General features: G+C 48.3%; 1 protein-coding gene across 5 annotated transcripts in view; it reads right to left on the minus strand.

Moving 5' to 3' along the window:
• ZNF280D (zinc finger protein 280D) overlaps positions 1-22,996 on the minus strand; it is a 1,333,168-nt gene that overhangs the window by 631,371 nt on the left and 678,801 nt on the right. For all 5 annotated transcript variants that reach the window (XM_069624893.1, XM_069624892.1, XM_069624896.1 and 2 more), the window contains exon 13: positions 3,058-3,449. In XM_069624893.1, coding sequence (XP_069480994.1) covers positions 3,058-3,449 — 392 coding nt within the window. The remainder of the gene's footprint in view (positions 1-3,057; positions 3,450-22,996) is intronic.

A 22,996-nucleotide genomic window follows, 5' to 3' on the forward strand; every position in this document is an offset into this window, starting at 1 on the left:
GGCGCCGGCGGTCTCGGCGTAGACAACGGCGCCGAAGGCTCTTGGTCGATCCGAAGGCAAAGCCCTGACAGCCTCACTCGGACACAGCGCTGACTGTGTCAACGTCAACCTCATGCCCTTTCCAGATTTCTGTGGTTTCGTCAGGGACGAAGACCGCAATCTAGATCTGGCACGTCTCTGGCGATCCACCGGAGCCTTGTCTGTTCCAGCTGCTTATCGCGCCAAGTGCCCAGGCCCGAAGGCACGCGAGCATCGGACCAAGACCATTCCCTGACTGCTTCCATCGAAGGCGCGGATGGAACTGTGCCCTGGGATTGCAAAGTCTCCAGGATTAGCTCCCTGTATGAGCCCCCATTCCTCTAGAGAGGAGGTTTTAGTGGAACAAGCCACTTTCCTCGCAGAGCCAGCATCCGACGAGGAAGGCGAACAGTGACGCTGCTTCCGGGAGTGCCTCAAAGAGGACAAGTGGCGGGAACCACTCTGGGATCTAGATCCCCTGGATTCCTTCCGACGGGGAGAGCCACCCCTTCAATCATCGGTGGAAATAACTGTAGACTTTTTGGTTTTACAAGGTTTGGAAACCCGATCTACCTGCAAATTCCCCTTACGCTCCTGCAAGGCATTGGCTGTCAACGACTGGCACTTCGAGCAGTCATCGGTATCATGGCTTTTGCCCAGACACCACAAGCAGATACGGTGTGGGTCCGTGATGGAGATTTTGGACTTCGTCCCGGCACGTCTTAAAACCAGACCATGGAGTCGGTGGGGTATAAGAATGACATTTTCTCGAAGAAGATAACGAGGCGCGCCGAGTTCTCGAAGCAAACACGTTTGCAGAAAAAACAGAACTGAGACTACGGGCGCTGTGCGTCCCATTTATAACATCCAGCGACGTCACCCTCGACAGTGGCCTTCGAGGGTCATCGACCAGACGCCATCGACGCAGGACGCCCTCTGCCGAAAAAAAAAATCAAAAAAATAATAATTTCCGAAGCAGCACAGCTCTGGACATTACATGTCAGTGACGTGGAATGCGATTGGAGGACACAATCCATTCTAATGGGCGTTTGGTCTACGCCAAAGGCTGGAGCTCCTTCGCAGGACTGCTGGAGGTCTTCCACGGGACAGGGCTCAACCAAGGCAGCAGCAGTATGTCGCCAAGCCTTCTTCCGACGGGTCCACGGTCTACTCAAGTCTTGTAGCTGGACAGGAGTCTTGGCTCCTTCAGTTTCTTCCAGGATCTCTAGAGAGAGCGCAGGGGGTCCTCTTATCCTAAAAGCCAGGTAACAGCAGCAGCTCCCACTAGCCTATGATATATTTGCCCCACACACAACCCAGCAGTGGTCCAACCAGACACACTGGCACCAGTATATGGATTGGGATCTGCCCACTTTCTAGCAGCAATCACATATAGCCCCTCGATTAGCCCGTCAAAAGCCTCTGCTTTCCTGGGCTCTGTAAGTCCATATAAGGATATACCTTGCCTCACAGGCCAGGAAGAAAGCTAAAATACAAAATGGGCTAAGGACAAGCAAAAAATCTCTTGGCAAAGCCATGTTTCACCACTAACCAAACTCCGTAAACACGTTAAGGCTAAAACGAAACGGCACCAAAAAAATGGTAAAAATAAAAATCACTGCTGCCACCAGCTTGTCCATTTAGCACACCTAGAATAACCAACAAACCTCAGTGTTATTCTAGGAAAAAACAAAAAGGTGTACTGCATTGCAAGAAGCATTGTACAATGACAAAAAGTTACCACAAGTGATAACAAGTTACTAAAAGTAGTAACAAAGTAAGTAGACTAAGGGAAACAATGTTTCTCAGTACTGACAGCCTGAAGGACATGTCAGTTTCCCCATAATAAACAAGCAAAATGCCAGTATAGTGAAGCTTAATGGAAGGAAAGGTGCAGTAAAGAGGAATCTTTCCCAACAGTACTTATGGCAACATCACTTCTGGTGTCAAGAACCAGTGCCGGATGAGTTCCATGCTGGCATAACATTATCCTGGGGGATAATTAATTCTGACTCCAGTTGTGTCGTCGACATATCATACGATGAAACCGTGGGAGGATGCCATTCACAAGAAAAGCTGAGGCCCGTTCAATGTGTGTGGGGAGGAAAAATAGCAGGCATCCCTGTTCAAAAAAGGCAGGACCAACCCCCAACAGATATGATGTCATAAGCAATATTTCTAACCAGGGGGAGCTCCAGCAAGCCATGGCAGTGGATGGTGTAGCATCAACCTCCTGTGGGTGTGGGTGAGAGGAAATACACCATTTATGTATAGGACTCAGAGGGCCCCTAGGCCTTGACTCGAGTAGGATCATGATCTTCTCCGAAGGGAAGCATGTCACAACTCAGCCTGAGGCCGTTAAAAGGCTGCCAAAGCAAGCTCACAGTGCGAGCCTGAGTGACCGGGCCCAGCAAATCTTGGACATTATTTGATGTACAGCAAGAGTCTGAGGAACCTTTCCCTGTCAAGTTGCGTCCCTCGCCCCCCAGGGTACTCTTGCAAAAGTAATAAAAAATGTACTTGCCTCTCAAAACGTCCTAGCACATCCAGAATTAACCTAAATCTGGGATGTGCAGATAAAGAAAAAATGGGAGAATCTTTAGCAGGAGCCCTAGAATAATGAAGCTCAACCAGGAATACATGTGAGGGAGGCAAGGAAGAGTGACTTAATTCAAAAGCACATCAAAATTAGAAAAATTGCTGGTGTCCATGCTCCCCCTGTCCCCTTATTCTGTACCCTCTCACTTTTGCGACTGTGTTAAATGTGAGGAAGATTGTGCATGTGCACTGGCACCCACTAAAGCTTTTTCAACTAAAAAATGTCAGCTTTGCATTATTACAGCCCCTTCACTGATCAGGGACCACACATCCCACAAGTATGGAGGCAAGAGGATGGGACACACGAGTATGTATGTTTTCAACAGCTAGTTTGAAATGTCTTTATAACATTGTAATTTCTCAAACAACAAAGTGTCATGAAACAAACGGACAATGCATTAAGCTCACGTTCTTAGTAAATATTAAAGAGTAGATTAGTACCTTAAATTCTTTAAAGAAGTGTTGGGAATTTTCATTTTTTTCAAGCTGGTGGAGCTATTATGTTTCTTCAGAGGAGCAGGCTGAGATTTCAATTGGCTTGGACTGGGTTGCGTTTTTGATTGCACCGTTATTGGCGGTGGCTTTCCACTGCCTGCCCCAGGCGGCGGCTTTGCACTGCTTGCCCCAGGAGGTGGCTTTGCATTGCTTGGTCCAGGTGGCGGCTTTGCACTGGGTTGCGATTTTGAAGCATTGGATTTGACAGTAGCAGTCTGAGTTTTTGAGTTAGTATTCTTCATTGTCGAGTTCTCAAAGGCCGGGGAAGAGGTTACACTTTCAGAAGATGTGGTAGATGATTCAGCATGCAAAGATCCAATAGTAGCTCTAATAGTAACCTAGCAGAATTTAATAGAAAAACATACATTGGTTTATCTCCGAAACTTGGTATTGCATTTTTCTATAAAGTACTAAAACTGACAACATGTCGCTACACACATCATGCATACACATTGGTGGTGTGAAATTTCTCACATACATCCGATTTGTGTATTCAAGCAAGTGGACTCAATCTTAGGAGTACAGGGCTCCAACTCTTAAGTTTGGCCTCAACTACCTGAAAGGTTTGGCAGCTATGGTCGAGCAGCCAGGCTTAGTCTAGGAGGGAGAAGGGCTGTAGTTGAGTACAAAGACCTTTGAGCACACAGTGAAGGAAACACTGCACTTCTGTAAAAATATGGTCAGTTATTATATACACTAAGAAAATACTAAACTCAACATGCAGATACAGGCATCAGAAATACTATTATGGTGAGTAATGTATCCGGTCACGGTTTATTACATGGCACACGCCAAATTGGGAACTCCTTCCCCTACAATGATGTGGCGCACAATAAAGCGCATATTTTTAATAAACTACGGATTCTTTTGAGTAGGCCTCCAACCCGTCTCGCACCAAACCTACACAAACACCCCGTGTCACAATGGACTAGAAACCAGGCCAGTGTGTATCAATAAGATATTTATTATTTAATGAAAAGGGAAAATAATTAAAATACAGCAGCCACCAATGTTGTGGCAACACAAAATGCAATGATCCCTTACGGACAACCAGGTTAAGATATCCTATTACAGTTCACTCAGGTCTTTAATGGCAAAACAGAAAAAGAACCATTTTTATAAAGTGATAGCACCAACGGTTTAGCACTCACTCCCCCCCTGCAACACTCGCTCCCAAACATCAATTAAAATTGATTCCTTTGCATGGAATGCAGTGGCAAGGAGTAGAAATAAAGAGAGAAAATCGGTTTTGGGGTAAAGCCCACGATCACAAGATGGGAAGCCAGCAAAGAAAAGGAAAACCCGTTATGGGAGCAAAAGGGAAGAATGGGGTTTGGTTATTTCTTAAAACTGTTAGGGGACAGAATAGAAGGACACTTGTATTGCTTACACTTAGGAGAGAAGGAAAGTTTAAGGAATACTAATCAGCACACCAGGGCAAAAATAGAAATGAAGTGGGAAAATAGGTTTTGGGAGAAAACAAATGAAAAGGGAAAATATAGCAGCAAATGGAAATTAGTTTACATTGGGGCTCACAATGACATGCAGCTCAGGGAAGGGGCTTAGCTTACAATAGGAAAATAGGTTTTCAGTGACCAGGACAGAAGTACATACCAGGTAGACTTCTAGGCAAAAGGGATTGCCCACAATGGGAACAAATGTTTGGGTTTAATAGGACAGATGCAAATAGGAATTTGTTTGGTAAACCACACAATACGCTGACAAAATTTGGTTTTTAGTTACAAGGAGATTCCACAAGCCTCAGAAATGTGCGATACATTTCTCACCGTAATCGTATTTCTGATACTTGTATCTGCTTAGATTCACATGCTGTGCATAGGCCGACATCTAGTGGAAACTGCAGAGTATTACAGTTTTCAAAAAAGACATCGACAGGACGTGCCAGTAATACTATCCCTAGTGTGACGTCCACTGTACCCATGGTCCTTCATGCATCACAATCCCTCAGATTGTTTTGTTTCTGACATGAGGTGGCATGAAGTGTAGCGCGAGTACAGATGTATCCAAGCAGATATGTATCAGACAAGCCCATAAGCATCCATGCTCCTTCGCTCCGAGGGGAGGAAGAGAGGGTGCATGTGAATCTAAGCAGATACAAGCATCAGAAATACAACTACAGCGAGTACTGTATCCCTTCTGAGGATTGCGGAATCTGCTTGGATCGTATGCTGTGCAAAGATTAGCGAGCAGTGTTATGAGAAGGTGGTGGGTTTTGACAAGGTTCATGGGCAAACAGATGGCTTAAAACCGCTTGTCCCACCTGCGTATTTGTATTAGAATGTGTGCCAATGCAGTAGTGCTGAGTGACAGTGTGTACTGAGCTCCATGTAGCTGCTTTGCAAATGGTGTCTAGGGGGACATTTGCAATAAATGCCAGAGTAGCTCATATGCTCCTTGTAGTGAGCTCTAGGCGTGAAAGGTAGTGTCTTGTCTGACAGGAAATAACACAATTGTAACCATCCGCCTATCCATTTGGAGATGGCATTCTAAGAAATGCAATCTCCTTCTCTGCCTGGTGCTACGGAGACAAACAGTTGCTCCCTTTTTCTTAGCAGTCTGGTCTTGTACATAGTAAAGGACCGCCCTTCTTACATCTGGTGTATGGAATTTTACCTCAGCTGAGCTGTTTGGGTTCTGGAAGAAAGCCGGAAGTTCAATGGACTGGTTCTCATGAAATTTAGAGATTAACTTACGAGAGAACCTAGGATGAGAATGTAATATCAGCTTGTCCTTGTGTATGACAAAGAAAGGATCCTGCACTGACAATGCTTGTAATTCACCAACTCTTCGTATGGAAGTAAAAGCCACAAAGAAGGCCGTTTTATAAGTCAGGTGTTTAAGACTCGACTTGTGCATCAGCTTGAAAGGGGATCCCATGACCTTAGCAAGTAACACATTGAGATCCCATCCTGGCGGTGATTTTGAAACCGGAGAGTGAAGTCTCTTTACCCCATCCATGAATGCCTTGATCACTTTATTGTGGGAGGTGGTGTAGGCTGACAAGGCCACCAGGTAGACCTGTAAAGAGTTGAATACTAACCCTGAGTTATCAAGTGGAGCTTGTAAATTAGAATGTGGGATGGAGTACTTTTTATGGGGTTCATTCATTTAGACTGGCACCAAATTACTAATCTCCTCCACTTGTCAAAATAAAAGGGTCTAGTGTTAGGCTTTCGTGCTTCCTTCAGGATATCCATAAACCTCTGTGGTAGGTTAAGATGTCCGAACTCTAGGACTTCAAGAGCCATGATGCCAGGTTCAATGAGTGTGGTTGAGGTTGCACTGTTAATTCCCTGTGCGGAGTGAGTAGATTGGTCAGGCACAGGAGTTTGATGGGATCGCACATCGCCAGTTTGCGCAGATGTGAATACCAAGGTTGACTTGCCAACATAGGAGCAACTAGGATGAGCGTCACTTGTTCCTTGTTCACCACCTTGTTCATGAGAGGAGTTGCGGGGGTGGAGGGGTGGGGGGGTGGGGTGGGGTGCGGAAGCAAATATCCCTGACCAGTTCATCCATAGGGTGTTCCCGTTGGAGCCTGGTTGTGGGGAACATGGACGCAAAGTCTGGGCATTGATTGTATTCGCTTGTAGCGAACAAGTCTATTGTGGGGAAACTCCATTGAGAGAAGAGTTGCTCTACGACCCTTGTGTCTAGTTGCCATTTGTGTTCCTCCGGTAGGGGATCTCTGCTCAATGAGTCTGCCAGAGAGTAGAGGTTCCCCTGGAACATGCTGAGACGATAGAAATATTTTCTGTCCGAGTGTCCATTTCCATATTTGTTGCGCTAGCTTGGACAGATATGAGAACCTGTGCCCCCGTTTGTGGATGTAAAACTTTGCTGTAGTGCAGTCGGTGAGGACTTGCACTGACTGGTTTGCTAGGTGTACCTTGAACACCTAAGGGGCTTTGAACACCGCCAGTAGTCCCAGCAGATTGATGTGGTTCTGCGCCGTAGCAAGAGTCCACAGACCTTAAGCTGTGTTATGAAGGTAATGAGCCCCCACTGAGCGAGTGAGGTGTCTGTTGTGACAATCGCTTGCACTTCTGGATTGTGGATGGGTTTTTCCTTCAACAGATTTTCTCTTGTCCACCAGCAAAGTTTTTGTACTACTATTGGCGAAACGACCACTAGATCGTCCCACTGACCACTTGCCTGAGACAACTGTTTCGCCCACCACTCCTGCATGGGTCACAGGCGCGCGTGTGGTAGCAGGTAAATAGAAGACGCCATCATGCCTAGCAAACACATAGCTTTGCGTACGCTTGTTAGGCAGAAACCTGTGCAGTTCCCTTAGAGACCACTGCAAAAAGTTTAAGACTACAGGAGGAAGCAGTAAACCCAATTGGTAGCAGTCTGCACCACCCAGATTTACCTGGTAGCTGTGGCTGAGCAGTCAGACTTCTCTCAAGAAGAGTTAGGCAGTATATAGAGTATACACAATAGGGCTAAAAATACAGTAGCACAAGCAAACACTGACCAGAGCTTGGGTATAAAAGTATATAATTATTTATTTAAAAACACATTTGTAAAAATACACTGGCACTAATATGTCAAGCAAGTTCAAACAGTCACTAGAAATATATACACCTCCCTAATTAATTATTCGACAAGTCTAGGTTAAGACGCCACTTATTTAGCAAAACAGAGGTGAGCGTGTAACCGTAGATGGCACTCCAATAATTTGTTTAAAAAGGGAGAGAAAAGGCAGAAAAGGAAAAAACACACCGTACCGACACTTAAGAAACCACAGCAAGTCAAGAAAGGCAGTGTCTACTGTAGAGCAAAAGGTTCATAGGCCAGGCCCACTCATGGAGAGAGCAAGGCGGAATGTGCCCAAGATCACACAGTGGAAATGCACTCAAAGTCTTTGCAGAAAAATCAAAAGAGGTTTGATCAAGTCAGAAAGGTAATGTTAGCAGGTCCGAGGTCACCCCAGGATAGAGAGTCAAGGATTTACGGGACACCTTGGACAATCGGTTGCAAAGGAGACCAGGCGGGACACAGTACCTGAAATGGTGAGAAAGCTCCAGCGGGGGGCAGTTGTTCCTGGCAGCGGGTGCAAGTCGGGGCTTCGTCCAGGGGAAGAGATGATCTCGACGTGGAGGAAAGCTGGAGGTCGTTGCACTGCCAGGGAAGAAACCAGCCGCGGAGTTTCCTGGTTAAAAGGTACGACCCTTTTATTCGCGGTAGTGGTGAAGCGTGGCTATCCGGCCGCCGGGGTGCTTGGCACGGGCGATTCGACCACGAGTCAACCCAGGAAGTCGAAAAATGCAAACTGGTTGGTCCCACCAGCTCAAAGGGAAGAAGACTCCCCTGGAAGAAGATATCCTCTGTCGTCGGGAAAGTGGTGAGTTTCGTACAGCAGGGCTCCACCGGTGGTGTCGTCGTTGTAGATGGCTCAGCTTCTCCCCTCTTCGGATTCTTTAGGTCCTGTGGCGACTTCTGAAGTTCCAGTCCCCAAAACCCTGCTTTTATGCAGCAAAAACCCCATTCATCAGCCTAGCTGTCACTCAAACATGCTAAGTGGTGAGCCGGGCGGCTCACCACTGGGCCAATCACACAAGAGTGTGACTTGAGTTGCCAAGGCAACTCAGTCCAGGGTGCCTAATCCCCCTGCCACACATCCTGTTGACCCCAGACAGAGTGGCACCATTTGGAGGGCTTTTGTGGAGAAGCCCGCCAAAAAGTGGAACAAAGGGCTTGACTTGGGTTAGAGTTTCAGAGGCGAACACAAACACCATTTTAAAACCGAGTCCTGGCAAAAAGACCCAAACGGGGAATAAATATTAAATAAATAACCCAGCAGTATCTTTAACATTGCACCATAAAAGTGGTGCGTTTAAAATGAATGGGAAAATGCCATAGGAAATATTCTGGTGGAATATTTCGCGTGGTATCCACTGCCACCAGCCAGAAACTTGACAAGAGGGGACCGGACAGTGCCCCCTTGGGAAACAGACCCAGGGGCAATCGAATTACCCCTACCAGTACTTCCACAATATGATGGTTTGTACTGGTTCTGTTCACAATTTGAGACTAGTAAAGCCAATGGTGACTTTACATGCCCTGGGAGACAGTATTCAGTCCCAGGGTATGGAGTCTATGTTTGGGGATCACTATAACACCCCTGTGTTACTGCACTGAGGGTGCTGTGTAACACACATACCAAAAACACATGAAGCCCTATGGAGTAAAAGACCCCATAGCCCATGAAACACATACATAGTCAAAGGACATTCTCAAATCATGCCTAAGAGTGGGAGAAAAAGAGTCTCACTCTTAGCAGGAGAAAAACAAACCCCAAAAATCCAGCAAATCTGCTGGGGGACTCCCTAGGTTTGGGAAATTAGCCTTAACAGAGAATTCTCCCTAATAAGGCTTATCTGGGGGCCAGCCCGATAGTGAGGAATTTGCAGTGACATGTTTTGGACTCTTTCCTCTAATGGAAAGGCCAACCCCTCTTCTGAGTTTATTGCAGCTCCTAGCTACTGTTTGGTTGTGCTCGACACTAGGCTTGGTTTATTCTTGTTTACTGAGAAGCTCAATTGAAAGAGAAGGTTGATAGTTCTTTGAATGTTTTGCCTGCAAACTTGGGGAGTCTCCCCTGTAATCAGCCGGTAGTCCAGGTAAGGGTACACAGTGATTGCATTCCTGCGCAGGTGCGCTGCCATCACGGCCTGTACCTTTGTGAATACCGCTGATGCAGATGCTATTCCGAAGGGTAGCACTTTGAATTGGTAGTGCTGGTTTGCTATCTTGAACCGCAAGGATCTTGTGTACTGGGAACATTGAAATATGAAAATAACCATCTTTCATATCCAATGTTACCATATAATCCCTCGCTTTAGCAGAGGGATTACTTCTTGTAGCGTAGCCCCGCAGAACGTTTGTGGCTTGACATATTTGTTTGCCGGGCGTAAGTCTAATACTGGGCGCATTGTTCGATCTTTCTTTGGCACAAGGAAGTAGGTTGAATAAACACCTTGTTTACCTAGTTGGCCGTTACGATTTCTATGGCGTTCTTTTGGAGCAGCGTTGCGATTTCCTCGAGGAGGATGCGTTGATTTTCCCTTGAGCGAGTCTTCTGGCGCAGAGGATGGTTCCGGGGTCGCTGGATGAGCTCCATACAATAACTGTCCACTACGGTGGATAGCACCCATTTGTCCGAGGTGATTCCCTCCCATGCTAGGGTGAAGTTTGAAATATGCCCTCCTACTGGAGAGGCATGGGAGGGCACCTGAAGCGGGTAGTCACTGTTTTGGAGGTGTGGTACCACCTCTAGCCGAGAACCACCCCCGGCTGCAGGATCTGCGCTGCCCCCTCTGGTAACCTTGTGAGGCTTGTCCTCGATTGTTACCCCAGGACGTTCCCAGATTCAGATTGTAGCCCGAGCCCTTCTGAATTTTGTCCACGTGAGCGACGAAAATTACTATTGCCTCTCTGGCCAGTGGGTATATTGGTTAGCAGGCCAAACGACTTTAGTGCATCGAATTCCTCTTGAGCAGTTTTCAAGGTGTCTTCAACAGCCTTTCCAAAGAGTACGTTGGGCTCAATGGGCATATTAAGAAGTGTGGCTTGTGTCTCTTGCTTGAAGCTGGACTGGCATAGCCAAGTGTAACACCTAATAATTGTTCCCTCTGCAATAATCCTTCCCGCATTGTCAGCAGCGTCCAGATTACTCTTTAACATGCAGCTTGAAACTGTCCTGCCTTCTGCCGCCACAAGGGTCAGTTGTGTTTTAAGGGGTTCAGGGGCTGATGACGACCAAAGCTGAAACCTCATCCCATTTATGGCCGTTATAACTCGCCAAAAGAATTGAGTTATTGGCTATCCTCGCCTGAAAGGCAGCCGAAAAGGCCACTTTCCTCCCAATTGTGTACAGCTTTTTACTCTTTGTCCGGAGGTGCTTCAGAAGAGGCTAGCAGTGTTACCGCTCTCTTCCTTGTTGTTGTAACTACAAGAGTCAGGTTTGAGCTGTCCCCTGATAGAGCGGGTCTGATGGAGCAGGTCGGAAGAGTTTCTCGATGCAGGTATTAACTGCCCGCGTCTGGCGAGGCGTTTCCAGCGAGTGTTGTATCTTTCGCTGAATAGACTGTAGGAGTGGAATGAACTGACAGCCTTTTTATACCCCAAAATGTCATCAACAAAGTCTTTGTCTCGTTGAGTTTCCTGCGTTTTTATCTGGAAGTGCTCAGCTGCCTTGATGAGCATTGCGTTTAGTAGTGGCTGGTTATCTATACGAGAATCTGCCACAGGAGGATCCTGGTTGACGGGATAGTCTACGTTATACATGTCTGGCTCTTCATCACCACCACCATGGTAAGGGTCTGTGGCCTCTTGGGTTACATAGAGGTCCTCATTGTCAGTGTCTGAGGCATACAGGTCAATGACTGACGGGGGGGGGGGGGTCTTGCTGCAATATAATAGTTAGGGTATCGGGGCAAGAGACTCAGAGGGGTTGAGAAGCAGTGGCCGATACAGGGACGAGAGGGACTACAAGCATCCATGCGCCTTCTCTAGAGGGCGCTGTTGTGGGTGGGGTGGACTGAAGACTCAAAGTAATTAGGGTCTTTTTCAAAAAAGTTTGCCACGAAGGTCATCTTTCTCATGACCCTATCAATATACTCACATGTCCATTGTTCAGTAATAGGAATGGGCATAGGGCTCAATGGAAACCCCTGATCCTGAGGAGTGGCTGGGACTTTTGATGAATGCTGGCCCTTTTTCTTTAGGGCTGTAGACAAGGAATTCTGTGCGTCCTTATTTGGGGACCTATCTTTATGGGATTTCTACCCTGTGAGGGGCCTTAGAAGACTTCTTCTTGGACTCCCTCTCCTTCATTATGCCTTCTGGGACATGTTTTTAACCAAATGGGCTGGTCCTGCCTGTATAGGGTTTACAGTTTTCGAAGAACGTCGAACTTCGGTTCAAGAATGATCCGAAGTTTTGTATACTGACGTGCAACATTCGGGAATGGATTTTGTCACAATGTCTGTTCTGTCTTTCGACAGTCGGGGCCGGTCAAGTGCAATGGGACCTCGAGTGCCCAGAGGACAGTGATTCTACGGACCACTCCCTAGACGTTGTGCGCGGGCCTTTGACGAACGTGTCGAGTCTCGGCCGTGGATTGTGTGCTTAGTGGAAGGGGCTTTGAGAGCGCTACTGCCACCGGGTGTCGTCCCCATATCAAGGCCGCCGGCCTGTCTGATGGGGTCAGGCGCCTCCGCTTGGTAAACTAAAGTATCTGCATCACCTTCACCTTCGGATAACGCAGCGTTGCTGCAGTCACTGAAAGTCCCCACCACGTCCATGGTGGCGTCTACCTGCATGGCGTAGTGGGCCCAGCGCTTGGATAAACAGTCCTTTAACATCTTGGAATTAAAGAGCCTGCAGGCTCGACTGGTCCCTTCGACGTGATCCTAAGGGAGAGAAAGGTTGCACATCAGGTGCTTGTTGGCCCAAGGAAATGGTTTGTTGCACTTAGGCCACAATTTTAAAGGGGTTCCATCCATAATGGAAAGACATGGCAGCTAGGTGAGCTGTACGAAAAGGGGTTAATACATTCTGAAATGCCCTCCCCCTCTCTCCCTACTGAGTGGGCGAAGAATCCTCCCATGGCCAGAGGGATCAGTCGATGGGAGTCTTCGACAGTCGTATCTTCACCGCTGTCGGATGTTCTCGATAGCCGGTGATGTAGAATATAAAAGATAGGAAGAGAAACTCTCTCTAACTTGTATAAATCAATGGCGGTATGCCGAAAGGAGAACTCTGTGAAATAGTGCCCGTCTACGAAGGCGGAAAAAAACAATCTGAGGGACCTAAACGCGTGAAGGACCATAGGTACAGTGGACATCACACTAGGGATAATATTACTGGCATGCCCTAGTTCACCCCTTTTCGAGTTTCGAAGAAAAACTAATACTCTGCAGCTTCCACTAGATGTCAGCCTACGCACAGCATGTGATCTAAGCAGATTCCATATGGGATACATTACTCACCGTAATCGTATTTGTGATGCTTGTATCTGCTTAGATTCACATGCTGTGCATAGGCCGACATCTAGTGGAAGCTGCGGAGTATTACAGTTTGTTTTTCGAAACTCGAAAATGGGCGTCGACACAGGCGTGCCAGTAATACTATCCCTAGTGTGACGTCCACTGTACCCAAGATCCCTCACGCGTCTAGGATCCTCAGATTGTATTTTTTCTGACATGAGGAAGCATGAGGAGTAGCGCGAGTACAGATAATCCAAGCAGATAGACAGAAGGTAAGACTACAAGCAATCATGCGCCTTCTCTCGGAGGGGAGGAAGGGTGGGTCGCATGTGAATCTAAGCAGATAGAAGCATCAGAAATACGATTACGGTGAGTAATGTATCCCTTCTGAGGCTTGTGGAATCTGCTTAGATCACATGCTGTGCATAGATTAGCGAGCAGTACCAGAAGAAGGAGGTGGGATGTGAGACGGGTCATGAGCCAACAGGTGTCTTAGAACCGCTTGTCCCACTTGTGCATCTGTCTTGGAATGAGTGTCAATGCAGTAATGCTGAGTAAAAGTGTGAATAGAGCTCCAAGTAGCTGCTTTGCAAATGGTGTCGAGGGGAACATTTGCAATGAAAGCCAGAGTGGCCCCAATGCCTCTAGTAGAATGGGCCCTTGGCGTAAAAGGCAGAGTTTTTTCAGAAAGAGAGTAACACAGCTGTATACAGTTGATAATCCACTTCGAGATTGCGCCTTTAGAGACGCGATCCCCTTCTCTGCCTGTAGCTACGGAGACAAACAGTTGATCTGTTTTCCTTAGCGGTCTGGTTTTATTTACATAGTAGAGGACCGCCCTACGCACATCAAGGGTGTGTAGTTTCACCTCAGCTGAGCTTTGCGGGTTCTGGAAGAAAGCCGGAAGCTCGATGGACTGGTTTACATGGAACTTAGATATAAATTTGGGTGAGAACCTAGGGTGTGTGCGTAAAACCAGTTTGTCTTTGTGGATAGTAAAGAAAGGATCCTGCACTGACAGAGCCTGAATTTCACTGACCCTTCTTATAGAGGTAATGGCTACTAAGAAGGCCGTTTTATAAGTCAGGTGTTTGAGACTACTTTTATGCATGGGTTCGAAAGGGGGGGGCCCATGAGCTTAGCTAGCACCACATTGAGGTCCCATCCTGGCGGTGGGTTCGAAATAGGAGGGTGAAGTCTCTTTACTCCTTCCATGAAGGCTTTAACTACTGGTACTTTCCACCACGATACTTTGTTATGGGATGTGGTGTAAGCCGAGAGGGCTGCCAGGTGTACTTTCAGAGAGTTAAAAACCAAACCTGCGTCCAGCAGGTGGAGCATGTATGTTACAACGTTGGAAGGAGTGCAATCAACTGGGTTGATTTGTTTATTCTGGCACCAAATAACGAATCTCTTCCACTAGTCAAAGTAACAGTGCCTTGTGTTTGGTTTCCTGGATTCTTTTAGGATGTCCATACACCTCTGTGGTAAATTGAGATGGCCAAACTCTATGACCTCAGGAGCCATGCTGCCAGGTTCATTGAGTTGGGTTCCTGGTGCACTGTTTGACCTTGTTGCTGGGACAGTAGGTTGTACCAGGCTGGGAGTTTGATGGGCTCGCACACCGCCATCCTGCGTAGGTGTGGAAACCATGGTTGTCTCGCCCACATGGGAGCAACTAGGATGAGCGTCATCGATTCCTTGTTCATCTTGTACACCACCTTCCTGATGAGGAGTTGGTGGAAAAGCGTACGCAAACATCCCTGACCAGTTCATCCACAGGGCGTTCCCTTGGGAGTCTGGCTGGGAGAACCTGGATGCAAATCCTGGGCATTGTTTGTTTTCGCTTGTGGCGAATAGGTCTATAGTGGGGAAACCCCACCGAGAGAAGAGATCTTCTACGATATCTCTGTGAAGGACCCATTCGTGTTCTTCTGGGAGGGAGTCTCTGCTTAGGGCATCCGCTAGGGAATTGAGCTCCCCTGGAACATGTTGTGATGACAGGAAGATGTTCCGTCTGAGTGCCCATATCCAGATTTTCTGGGCAAGCTTGGACAGATTTGGCGAACGAGTCCCTCCTTGTTTGTTCAGATAGAACATGGCTGTCGTGCTGTCCGTCCGGATCTGCACCGACAAGTTTAGCAGATGGGGCTCGAACGCCCGAAGCGCTCGGAATACTGCCAGAAGCTCTAGCAGATTGATGTGGTTCTTGGCTACTGAGTGAGACCAGAGACCCTGAGCTGTGTGGTGGAGATGGAGAGCTCCCCACCCAGTCAGGCATGCATCTGTAGTCACCACTGCCTGTACCTCTGGATCGTAAAAGGTTTTTCCCCTTGCGAGATTCTCTCTTGTCCACCAGTGTAAGCTCTGTACGAGTGTTGGCGAATGCGCAGACGCGCGTGGGGGACCAGGTAAATGCATGACGCCATCATGCCCAGTAACCGCATTGCTTTGCGTACTGTTATTTGTTGACCTGACTGATAAAGTGGAATTTGCAGTAGTATATTCCGAATTCTTTCTTCCGAAGGGAAGGCTAACCCTTTCTGAGTATCTAGGATTGCTCCTAGGAACTGTTTGGAGGTGCTTGGCACCAGACTTGACTTCTTCTCGTTGATAGAGAAGCCTAATTCGTGGAGGAGGTCGATAGTCCTCTGAATGTTTGACCTGCAAATTCCTGGTGTTTCCCCCGTTATGAGCCAGTCGTCCAGATAAGGGTACACTGGGATTGCCTCCCTGCGTAGGTGTGCAGCTGCCACCGCCAGTACCTTGGTGCTGAAGCTATCCCGAAGGGCAGTACCTTGAATTGGTAGTGGCGACTGTCCACCTTGAAGCGCAAGTATTTTCTGTGCGCTGGGAGCATGGAAATATGAAAATAAGCATCTTTCATATCCAAGGTTGCCATGTAATCCCCCTTTTTTAGGAGGGGGATTACCTCTTGTAACGTGGTCATACGGAATTTTTGGGGCTTGACATACTTGTTGGCAGGCCGTAAGTCCAATACTGGGCGCATTGTCAAATCTTTCTTTGGCACAAGGAAGTAGGTTGAATAGATACCCTTGTTTACCTGGTGTCCTGGGACGAGTTCTATCGCGTCCTTTTCTAGCAGAATGGCGATCTCCTCGAGAAGGATCTTCTGGTGTTCTAAGGAGTGTATTCTTTGTCGTGGAGGGTGGTTCCGGGGACGCTGCAGTAATTCTATACAATATCCTGTGGACACTGTTGACAGCACCCATCTGTCTGAGGTGATCCCTTCCCAAGCCTGGGTGAAGTTGGAAATGCGTCCCCCTACTGGGGTTGCGTGAGAAGGGACCCTGAACTGAGCGTCACTGCTTTGGTGGAGGCGTGCCACCTCCCTTGTTGGGGCTGCCTCTGCCTCTTCCACGACCTCTCTTGTTACCCCTGCCGTAACTTTGGGTAGACTGCTGGTTGTTGTTCCATTGTGTACCTTGTCCTTGGGCATAGTTGCCTCTTTGTGAATTTTGGCCGCGTGGGCGACGAAAATTACTGTTCCCCCTCTGGTTAGGGGGTTTGTTGGTAAGCTGGCCAAGGGATTTGAGAGTCTCGTATTCATCCTTGGCATTCTTAAGTGCGTCTTCGACCGCTTTCCCAAACAATAGATTGGGTTCCACCGGCTTGTCTATTAATGAAGCCTGGGTTTCTGTTTTGAACCCCGACTGCCGTAACCACGCATGTCTCTTGATAACAGTACCTTCTGCTATCAATCTTCCTGCGTTGTCCTCGGCGTCGAAAGTTGCTTTTAATATGCAACCAGACACGCCTCTTCCTTCTGCCGAGATCCGAGCCAACTGGCCCTTTAACGGTTCAGGAGCAGAGGCTATGAGCGCCGCGACCTCTTCCCATTGATGGCAGTTGTAACTTGCCAACAGGGTGGTGGAGTTTGCAATCCTTGCTTGGTAGGCGGACGTTGAGGCTACCTTCCTGCCAAACCCGTACAGTTTTTTGCTCTCCTTGTCGGGAGGAGCTTCTGACGACGATAAGGGTGTCCCAGCCCTCTTCCGAGTGTTGGTAACCACTAGGGAGTCTGGTTTAAGATGTCCTCTTATATAAAGAGGGTCAGACTGGGCTGCCCGAAAAAGTTTTTCGACTCTGGGGTTGACGGCTCTGGTGAGGTTAGGATTCACCAGGGATGGATCTATTCTACGTTGGATGGATTTAAGGATAGGGATGGTCTGAACGACCGGCCTCCTCTCTCCCACCAACTCTTCTGCGAAGTCCCTTTCCTCCTGTACACCGTGGGTGTCGATGTGAAAATGTTCTGCTGCGCGAGCGAGAACTTCATTAAGGAGGGGCTGGTTATCAACTGGCGAGTCGGTAACTGGGGCTTCGCTCTCTACCGGGGAATCTACTCTGTAAAGTTCCTGCTCATCTTCTACTTCCTCCAGGTCCTCCTCATCCGCATAGTATTCAGTCCCGGCTTGTTCCTCCATAATTTCAAACTCCTGGTGTGGAGTAGAGTATGGAGTAGAGTAAGGCTGCACCTCGAAGGGTTCAGGTCTTTCGAACCGGGCCTTTTTACTTAGGGGGATAGGATCAGAGGAGCCTGAGGGTGTGGCCCCTTGAGGGTCATACGAAAGGAAATGTTCTGGGTTTTTGTCATAAAAATCAGCTAAGGAAGACATCCTTGACATGACCCTGTCTATGTCTTCACTGGACCATTCTTTGGAACAGGGTATGACTTTAGAAGGCAACTTAGAGGGCTTATCAAGGGTACCCCTGCTGGATGTTGATGTCCCAGTAGATTTGTGTTTGTCTGTCTGCTTAGGGTGGAAGGATGGTCTTACAGGCGTGGAAGGCTGTGCTTTCCGCTGTTTCCCCCCCTCCCCATGCGTGGAAAAATGTTTTCCCTGCCCCTTGGAGGCCCCAGAGACTTTCGACGGCTGGCGTCGATGGTCTGGGGAGGTATCTGTGTGTTTCGAGCGTGGGGCCTCGCTGGTGTTAACTGCGGCCTCGGTCTCCTGGAGCGCGGCCTGCGGGTGGAAGTCGTCTTCGTCTTCCGACGATCGAACTTCCGTTAATCTAGGGAGCGAGGCACTCTTGGCAAGAGTGGATGATTGCCTTGCGTCATGAGGCGATCTCGATCGAGCGCGCCCAGAGGACACCGAGTCGGACCGTTCTATCTGTGCCTCTTTCCGAGAAGTCGACATCGTCGAGGTTCGGTTGGACTTAGTGTGCTTAGTGTGTGTAGGGTGTGTAGCGCTTGCGTCGCCGGGGGTCTTCCCCATAGCCGCCCTGCCGGACAACCTTCCGAGGTCGGGGACTTGCGCTCGGCAGTCTTTCGACGCCGTAATGCCCTCGCCGTCCGAAAGTACGGCGTCGCTGCCATCGCTGAAGGCGCCCTCCGCTGCCATGGCCGCCTGCCTGGCGTGGTGGGCCCAACGCTTTGTCGAACGGTCCTTAAGTGTCTTAGGCTTAAACCTACTACACGCTCTGCAGTTCGCTTCGGGGTGGTCCCTCGGCAAGCAGAGATTGCACGTGGCGTGCCTGTCGACCCAAGGGTATTTGCGGTTTCACTTGGGGCAGAATTGGAAAGGGGTACCCTCCATACGCACCTTCAGGCAGCGGGCTGGTAAGTGTAGTAAATATATAAGGTGTACCTATTATACCAAGAGTGAAGAGTTTGTACCACCCCCCACTCTCCCTACTTGCAGGGCCGAGGCCAGCGGCCTACTAGGCCCGGGCCGAGGCCAGCGGCCTTCCGAGGCCCAGATCCGTCGTGCAGCAGCCGACGGTCGATGTCTTCTCCAGCCGTCGTCGAGGGTCGACGTTGGGGTGGGGAAGGATGTTAATAAATAATTTTAAACTTCAATAATAGCAAAAGTATGGCTAAGGCCAGGGGACTCCGCAAGATGCTTCCGACCAGTATGGCGGAAAAAAACAATCTGAGGATCCTAGACGCGTGAGGGATCTTGGGTACAGTGGACGTCACACTAGGGATAGTATTACTGGCACGCCAATCAGGGCGGGTGGCTGTCCAATCAGGAAAGTCAGCCCCCCCCCCCCCCCCCCCAACTGGTTTCTCAGTAGTTCTGCAAGGTATGTAAAGAGAAAATAAAAAGGGAAGCCCCAAGGGACAACTCAGCAACACTGCAAATTAAGTGATGTGTGCTGCAATAATTACAATGTAGATGTCCAAAACGTTATAGGAAAGGATAGATTCAAGAAGGCACTATGGAGAGTCAGCAAAATAACACCTATAAAAACAGTAAAAGAAAGGATGAGTGGGGAAAAAGCATCCCACTCACTTAGGAACATGGAAAAAGAATCAACAAGTCCAGCAAAAAGGGCTAGGGGTCTCACAGTGGAGGGAGATTTAGCATAGAGATGAAAATCTAACCCAATAACCGTTTAAGACAAAAGCGTGAGCAGAACTTCCTCCAACCAGGGTGGCACAAAAAGGCTCATTGGGAGATGGTAAAAAAAAGAAGACCGGCACCAATTTAGGTCAATGGTGGCCCATTCATCCGTTAACAGAGCTGAGAATATAGCCTGCAATTTATGTTTCACAAACAGCGGTAAAAAAATCATCCACTGCCACCAGCCACTCAGGCTGGCGACTAACTATAAAGTTACAGGAGAAGTGAGATGTGAAAAAAGGCATACCATCTATCACCCCCCCTCCCCTCAGCACACCACATAAGGTGAGGTGTGGTGATCTCACAAAAGGAAAGCATACGTAGGATCAAAAGTATGCCCCTATCCTGGTAACATGTTGGCACAGGAAAATAAAGAAACACCAGAGGGAAGCTCAAGGAGCTTCCAGCAACACCCCCCAGAAGGTGCTGTGTGCTGCAATAGCAAAATGCAGATGCCACAAAAAGATGGAGGAAAGCAGACTCAATCAACTAAAGCCAAAAAGGGTTCCTAGTTTTGGGAAGCAGGGTTGATCGTCCCAGGTCTTCAAGAAATTCGGATGCGGAGGAGGCCCACGACTGTTGTAGATGCCTGGGCAGATTATAGGGGGTGCCAATACAGGCTGTATTAAGGGTAGGAGATTGGGTGCAGATTGTACTAGACAGAGTGCCAGCTTAGAAAACAGTAGCCATCTTTAAATCGAGGCCTGGCTCGGTGCTGCAACCAGGGCAGTAGCCTCAAGCGCATAACATGGATACGCGTGTGAATGCAGGAGTGGATTACAGCTTGGGCAGTAGTGGGGGAAGGACAAATACATAAACCTCTCATTGTCTCATACTATTAAAACACATAACACAGAAAGAATGCACACTGCAAAGCCATGAGGGGCCTGTGAGCTCCCTGCGAGCAGCTATCCCATGATTAGGAGGGCACAAGCCTTGGACCTACTTCAGACCAAACTTTAAGTTATAGTGAGCAGATGCCCCTGTCCCAAGACCTGAACATTCCAGAGTACCAGCCAGCCCAAAACCCCAGACCATAAAACTGTTGGAACACCCATTTGTTGTAAAGATTGCAGCAGAATATCGAAGGCCCCTGTGATTTGGGCTGCGAGGTGCCAGGGAGAGAAAGTCACAAATTTGAAGCCCAAGGTGGGAAAACCTGGAATGGTGCTGACGCGTCTGGGATCGAGCTGGGGTTTTTAATATAGGGTGACCTCTAAAATAAATCTGCACCCAGGTCAGGTCTGCAATACCAGGTGCACATTAGGCCACAGATTGGGCATGCTATAAGTTGCATCCTTAATTGACAATTACGGAGCCCAGCCCCTGATGTTGCAGTGAAAAGAAGCACACGTAGAAGACGGACAGGCGGAGTATGGACCAATGACCTGGCATCCCTTATGGAGCAGGTAGCCTATGTATAGCATCACACCAACCAGCCATTTGGATTGTAACCTACAAACTGATGATGCTGTGTGCCCTTTTAACATGTCGCTTGTCTTGATTTTACCAGGGCTCCCCGTGGCAGCTGAGTTCTTTGCTATCGCGTACTTGTCTTTTATGTGACTAGACCTAGTTCTCCTTGCAAGAGGTGTGCTGGGCCCTTTTCCCAAGTGGGTTGTATCTTTTCTGGTGCGAGCGTGGAGGGGCAATGTGTTAGGAAAAGGGTTCCCGCTCCGTCAGGAGATTCAGACAAAAATCCAATAGTCCAGAAAAAAGTGCTGAGGGACTGTTGGGGAGAATTTTCAATTTTGTGCTACAATCCTACCACCTTAAGAGACCCTTCGCTCTTTTGCTGGACTTGGGCCTTTTTCATTAAACTCCAGAGTGAGTGGGACCTTTCTCTCACTCCCCATGTGTTATTAGCTGATTTGGATTTTATGTTTTCACTGTTTTTGAAGTCTGACAAACTCCATAGGCATCTGCTTTTTGTATGGTGACACAGCACCTTCAGTGCAGTGTCACTGGGAAATCCTTTGGATTTCTCATAAGGTTCAAATACCTTTTCTTGTGTGGACTACAGTTCCCAAGAATATTAAAGGGAAATTGCCTTCTCTTAGTAGGTCCAGCACACACCATCTTATGTGGAGTGCTGGGGGGTTACTTAGTAGCCCCTTATCCTATCTTGCCATGTAACATTTCTATGTTACCCTCACTATTTTAAATGGCTGGTGGCAGTGGTTTCATTTTTCCAACCATTGTTCTTTTCTACCGAAGGCTGAACTCTCTGCTGCAGTACAGCACCCATGGGTGACCATTTTGTCAAAATGGCCCCAGTCTTTTTTCACCATTTTCTGTTTGTGAGGTCATTCTTGGCTTTTACTCTTGTGTTGAGACAGGTTTGAGCCCTCCGTTTGTCTTGCCTTTGGCTGGCTCCAGTGTGTCTGCAAGGACGACATGTCAAATTTGACAGGTCGATGAAGGATCACTGGAGGTAGGTTCTCCCGCTGTTGGATCCAGTAGCAGATGCCCACGAATCGTGGGAGGTGCCCGAAACTCCTTGTGCTAAGTCTCCTAGGAGACCCAAATGCACTCTGGTGTGGTAGCAAAAAGGGCAATTCACTTTTCTGGTCAGGTCTTCTTGCAAACAAACTTCTTAAGATGCTTCAGTGGAGATCTCAGAAAGAAATCTCCCTCCACCGAGCTAACCGATAAGAGTGAACGCGGTGCCAAGGAATCCGCGTTGGTCAGAGCCTGGGAACCACCTGTCGCAGGAAGGACACCTGCTGAATCCCACCTGAATCGACGTGCGCCGGGCGAGGCGAGGCACTGGAGGCCAGTGAATAGACTAAAAAGAAAAACTTTGGTGGGGAATCTGTAAGCAGAGCCAGGCATGTGGGCAGAAGAACGGAGAAGCCTGGTAAGCGCTGCTACTTTCAGTTAGGCGGGATGCCCAAAGAGCTCTGAGTCGCCAAGTAGAAGAGAGAAGGAACAAGTTACTTACCTGTAACTGTTGTTCTCCAGCATGGGTCTGGCATGGATTCACATGCTCATGAATATTCCCCGTCGTCAGGCTGGGAATCCTCGGTAAAGAAAAAACCAGTATCAGTTTCGTTTCTGATCTGTCTTTCGTAGTAGTAACCAATCACTGGTCTCTGCGTCATACTGACCACAGCCAATGACTGCCCTCTACCTAAGCACCGCCTCTGGCAGCCATCTTCAGATTTGGAAGCACGTGAAGTGGCAGTATGACCAAGTGAAGAGCCGCAGAGGGGTAGGCGGGAGGGTTCGCATGTGAATCCATGCCAGACCCATGCTGGAGAACAACAGTTACAGGTAAGTAACTTGTTCCTTCTCCAGCATGGGGTCTGGCATGGATTCACATGCTCATGAATAAAGAATACATAGCAGTACACACATGCACAACCACGGGAGGTGGCAAAGGCTCAACATTAAGCATTACATCAAACTCAACATTAAGCATCTTACCTCCTCACCAGGCTCACCTCAGGCGAACAGGTTGCGCAGCACTGCTTGGCCGACCCTGGACTC

Source organism: Ambystoma mexicanum, chromosome 11 (assembly GCF_040938575.1).
Source record: "Ambystoma mexicanum isolate Mex_15411 chromosome 11, UKY_AmexF1_1, whole genome shotgun sequence".
Classification (NCBI taxonomy): Eukaryota; Metazoa; Chordata; class Amphibia; order Caudata; family Ambystomatidae; genus Ambystoma; species Ambystoma mexicanum.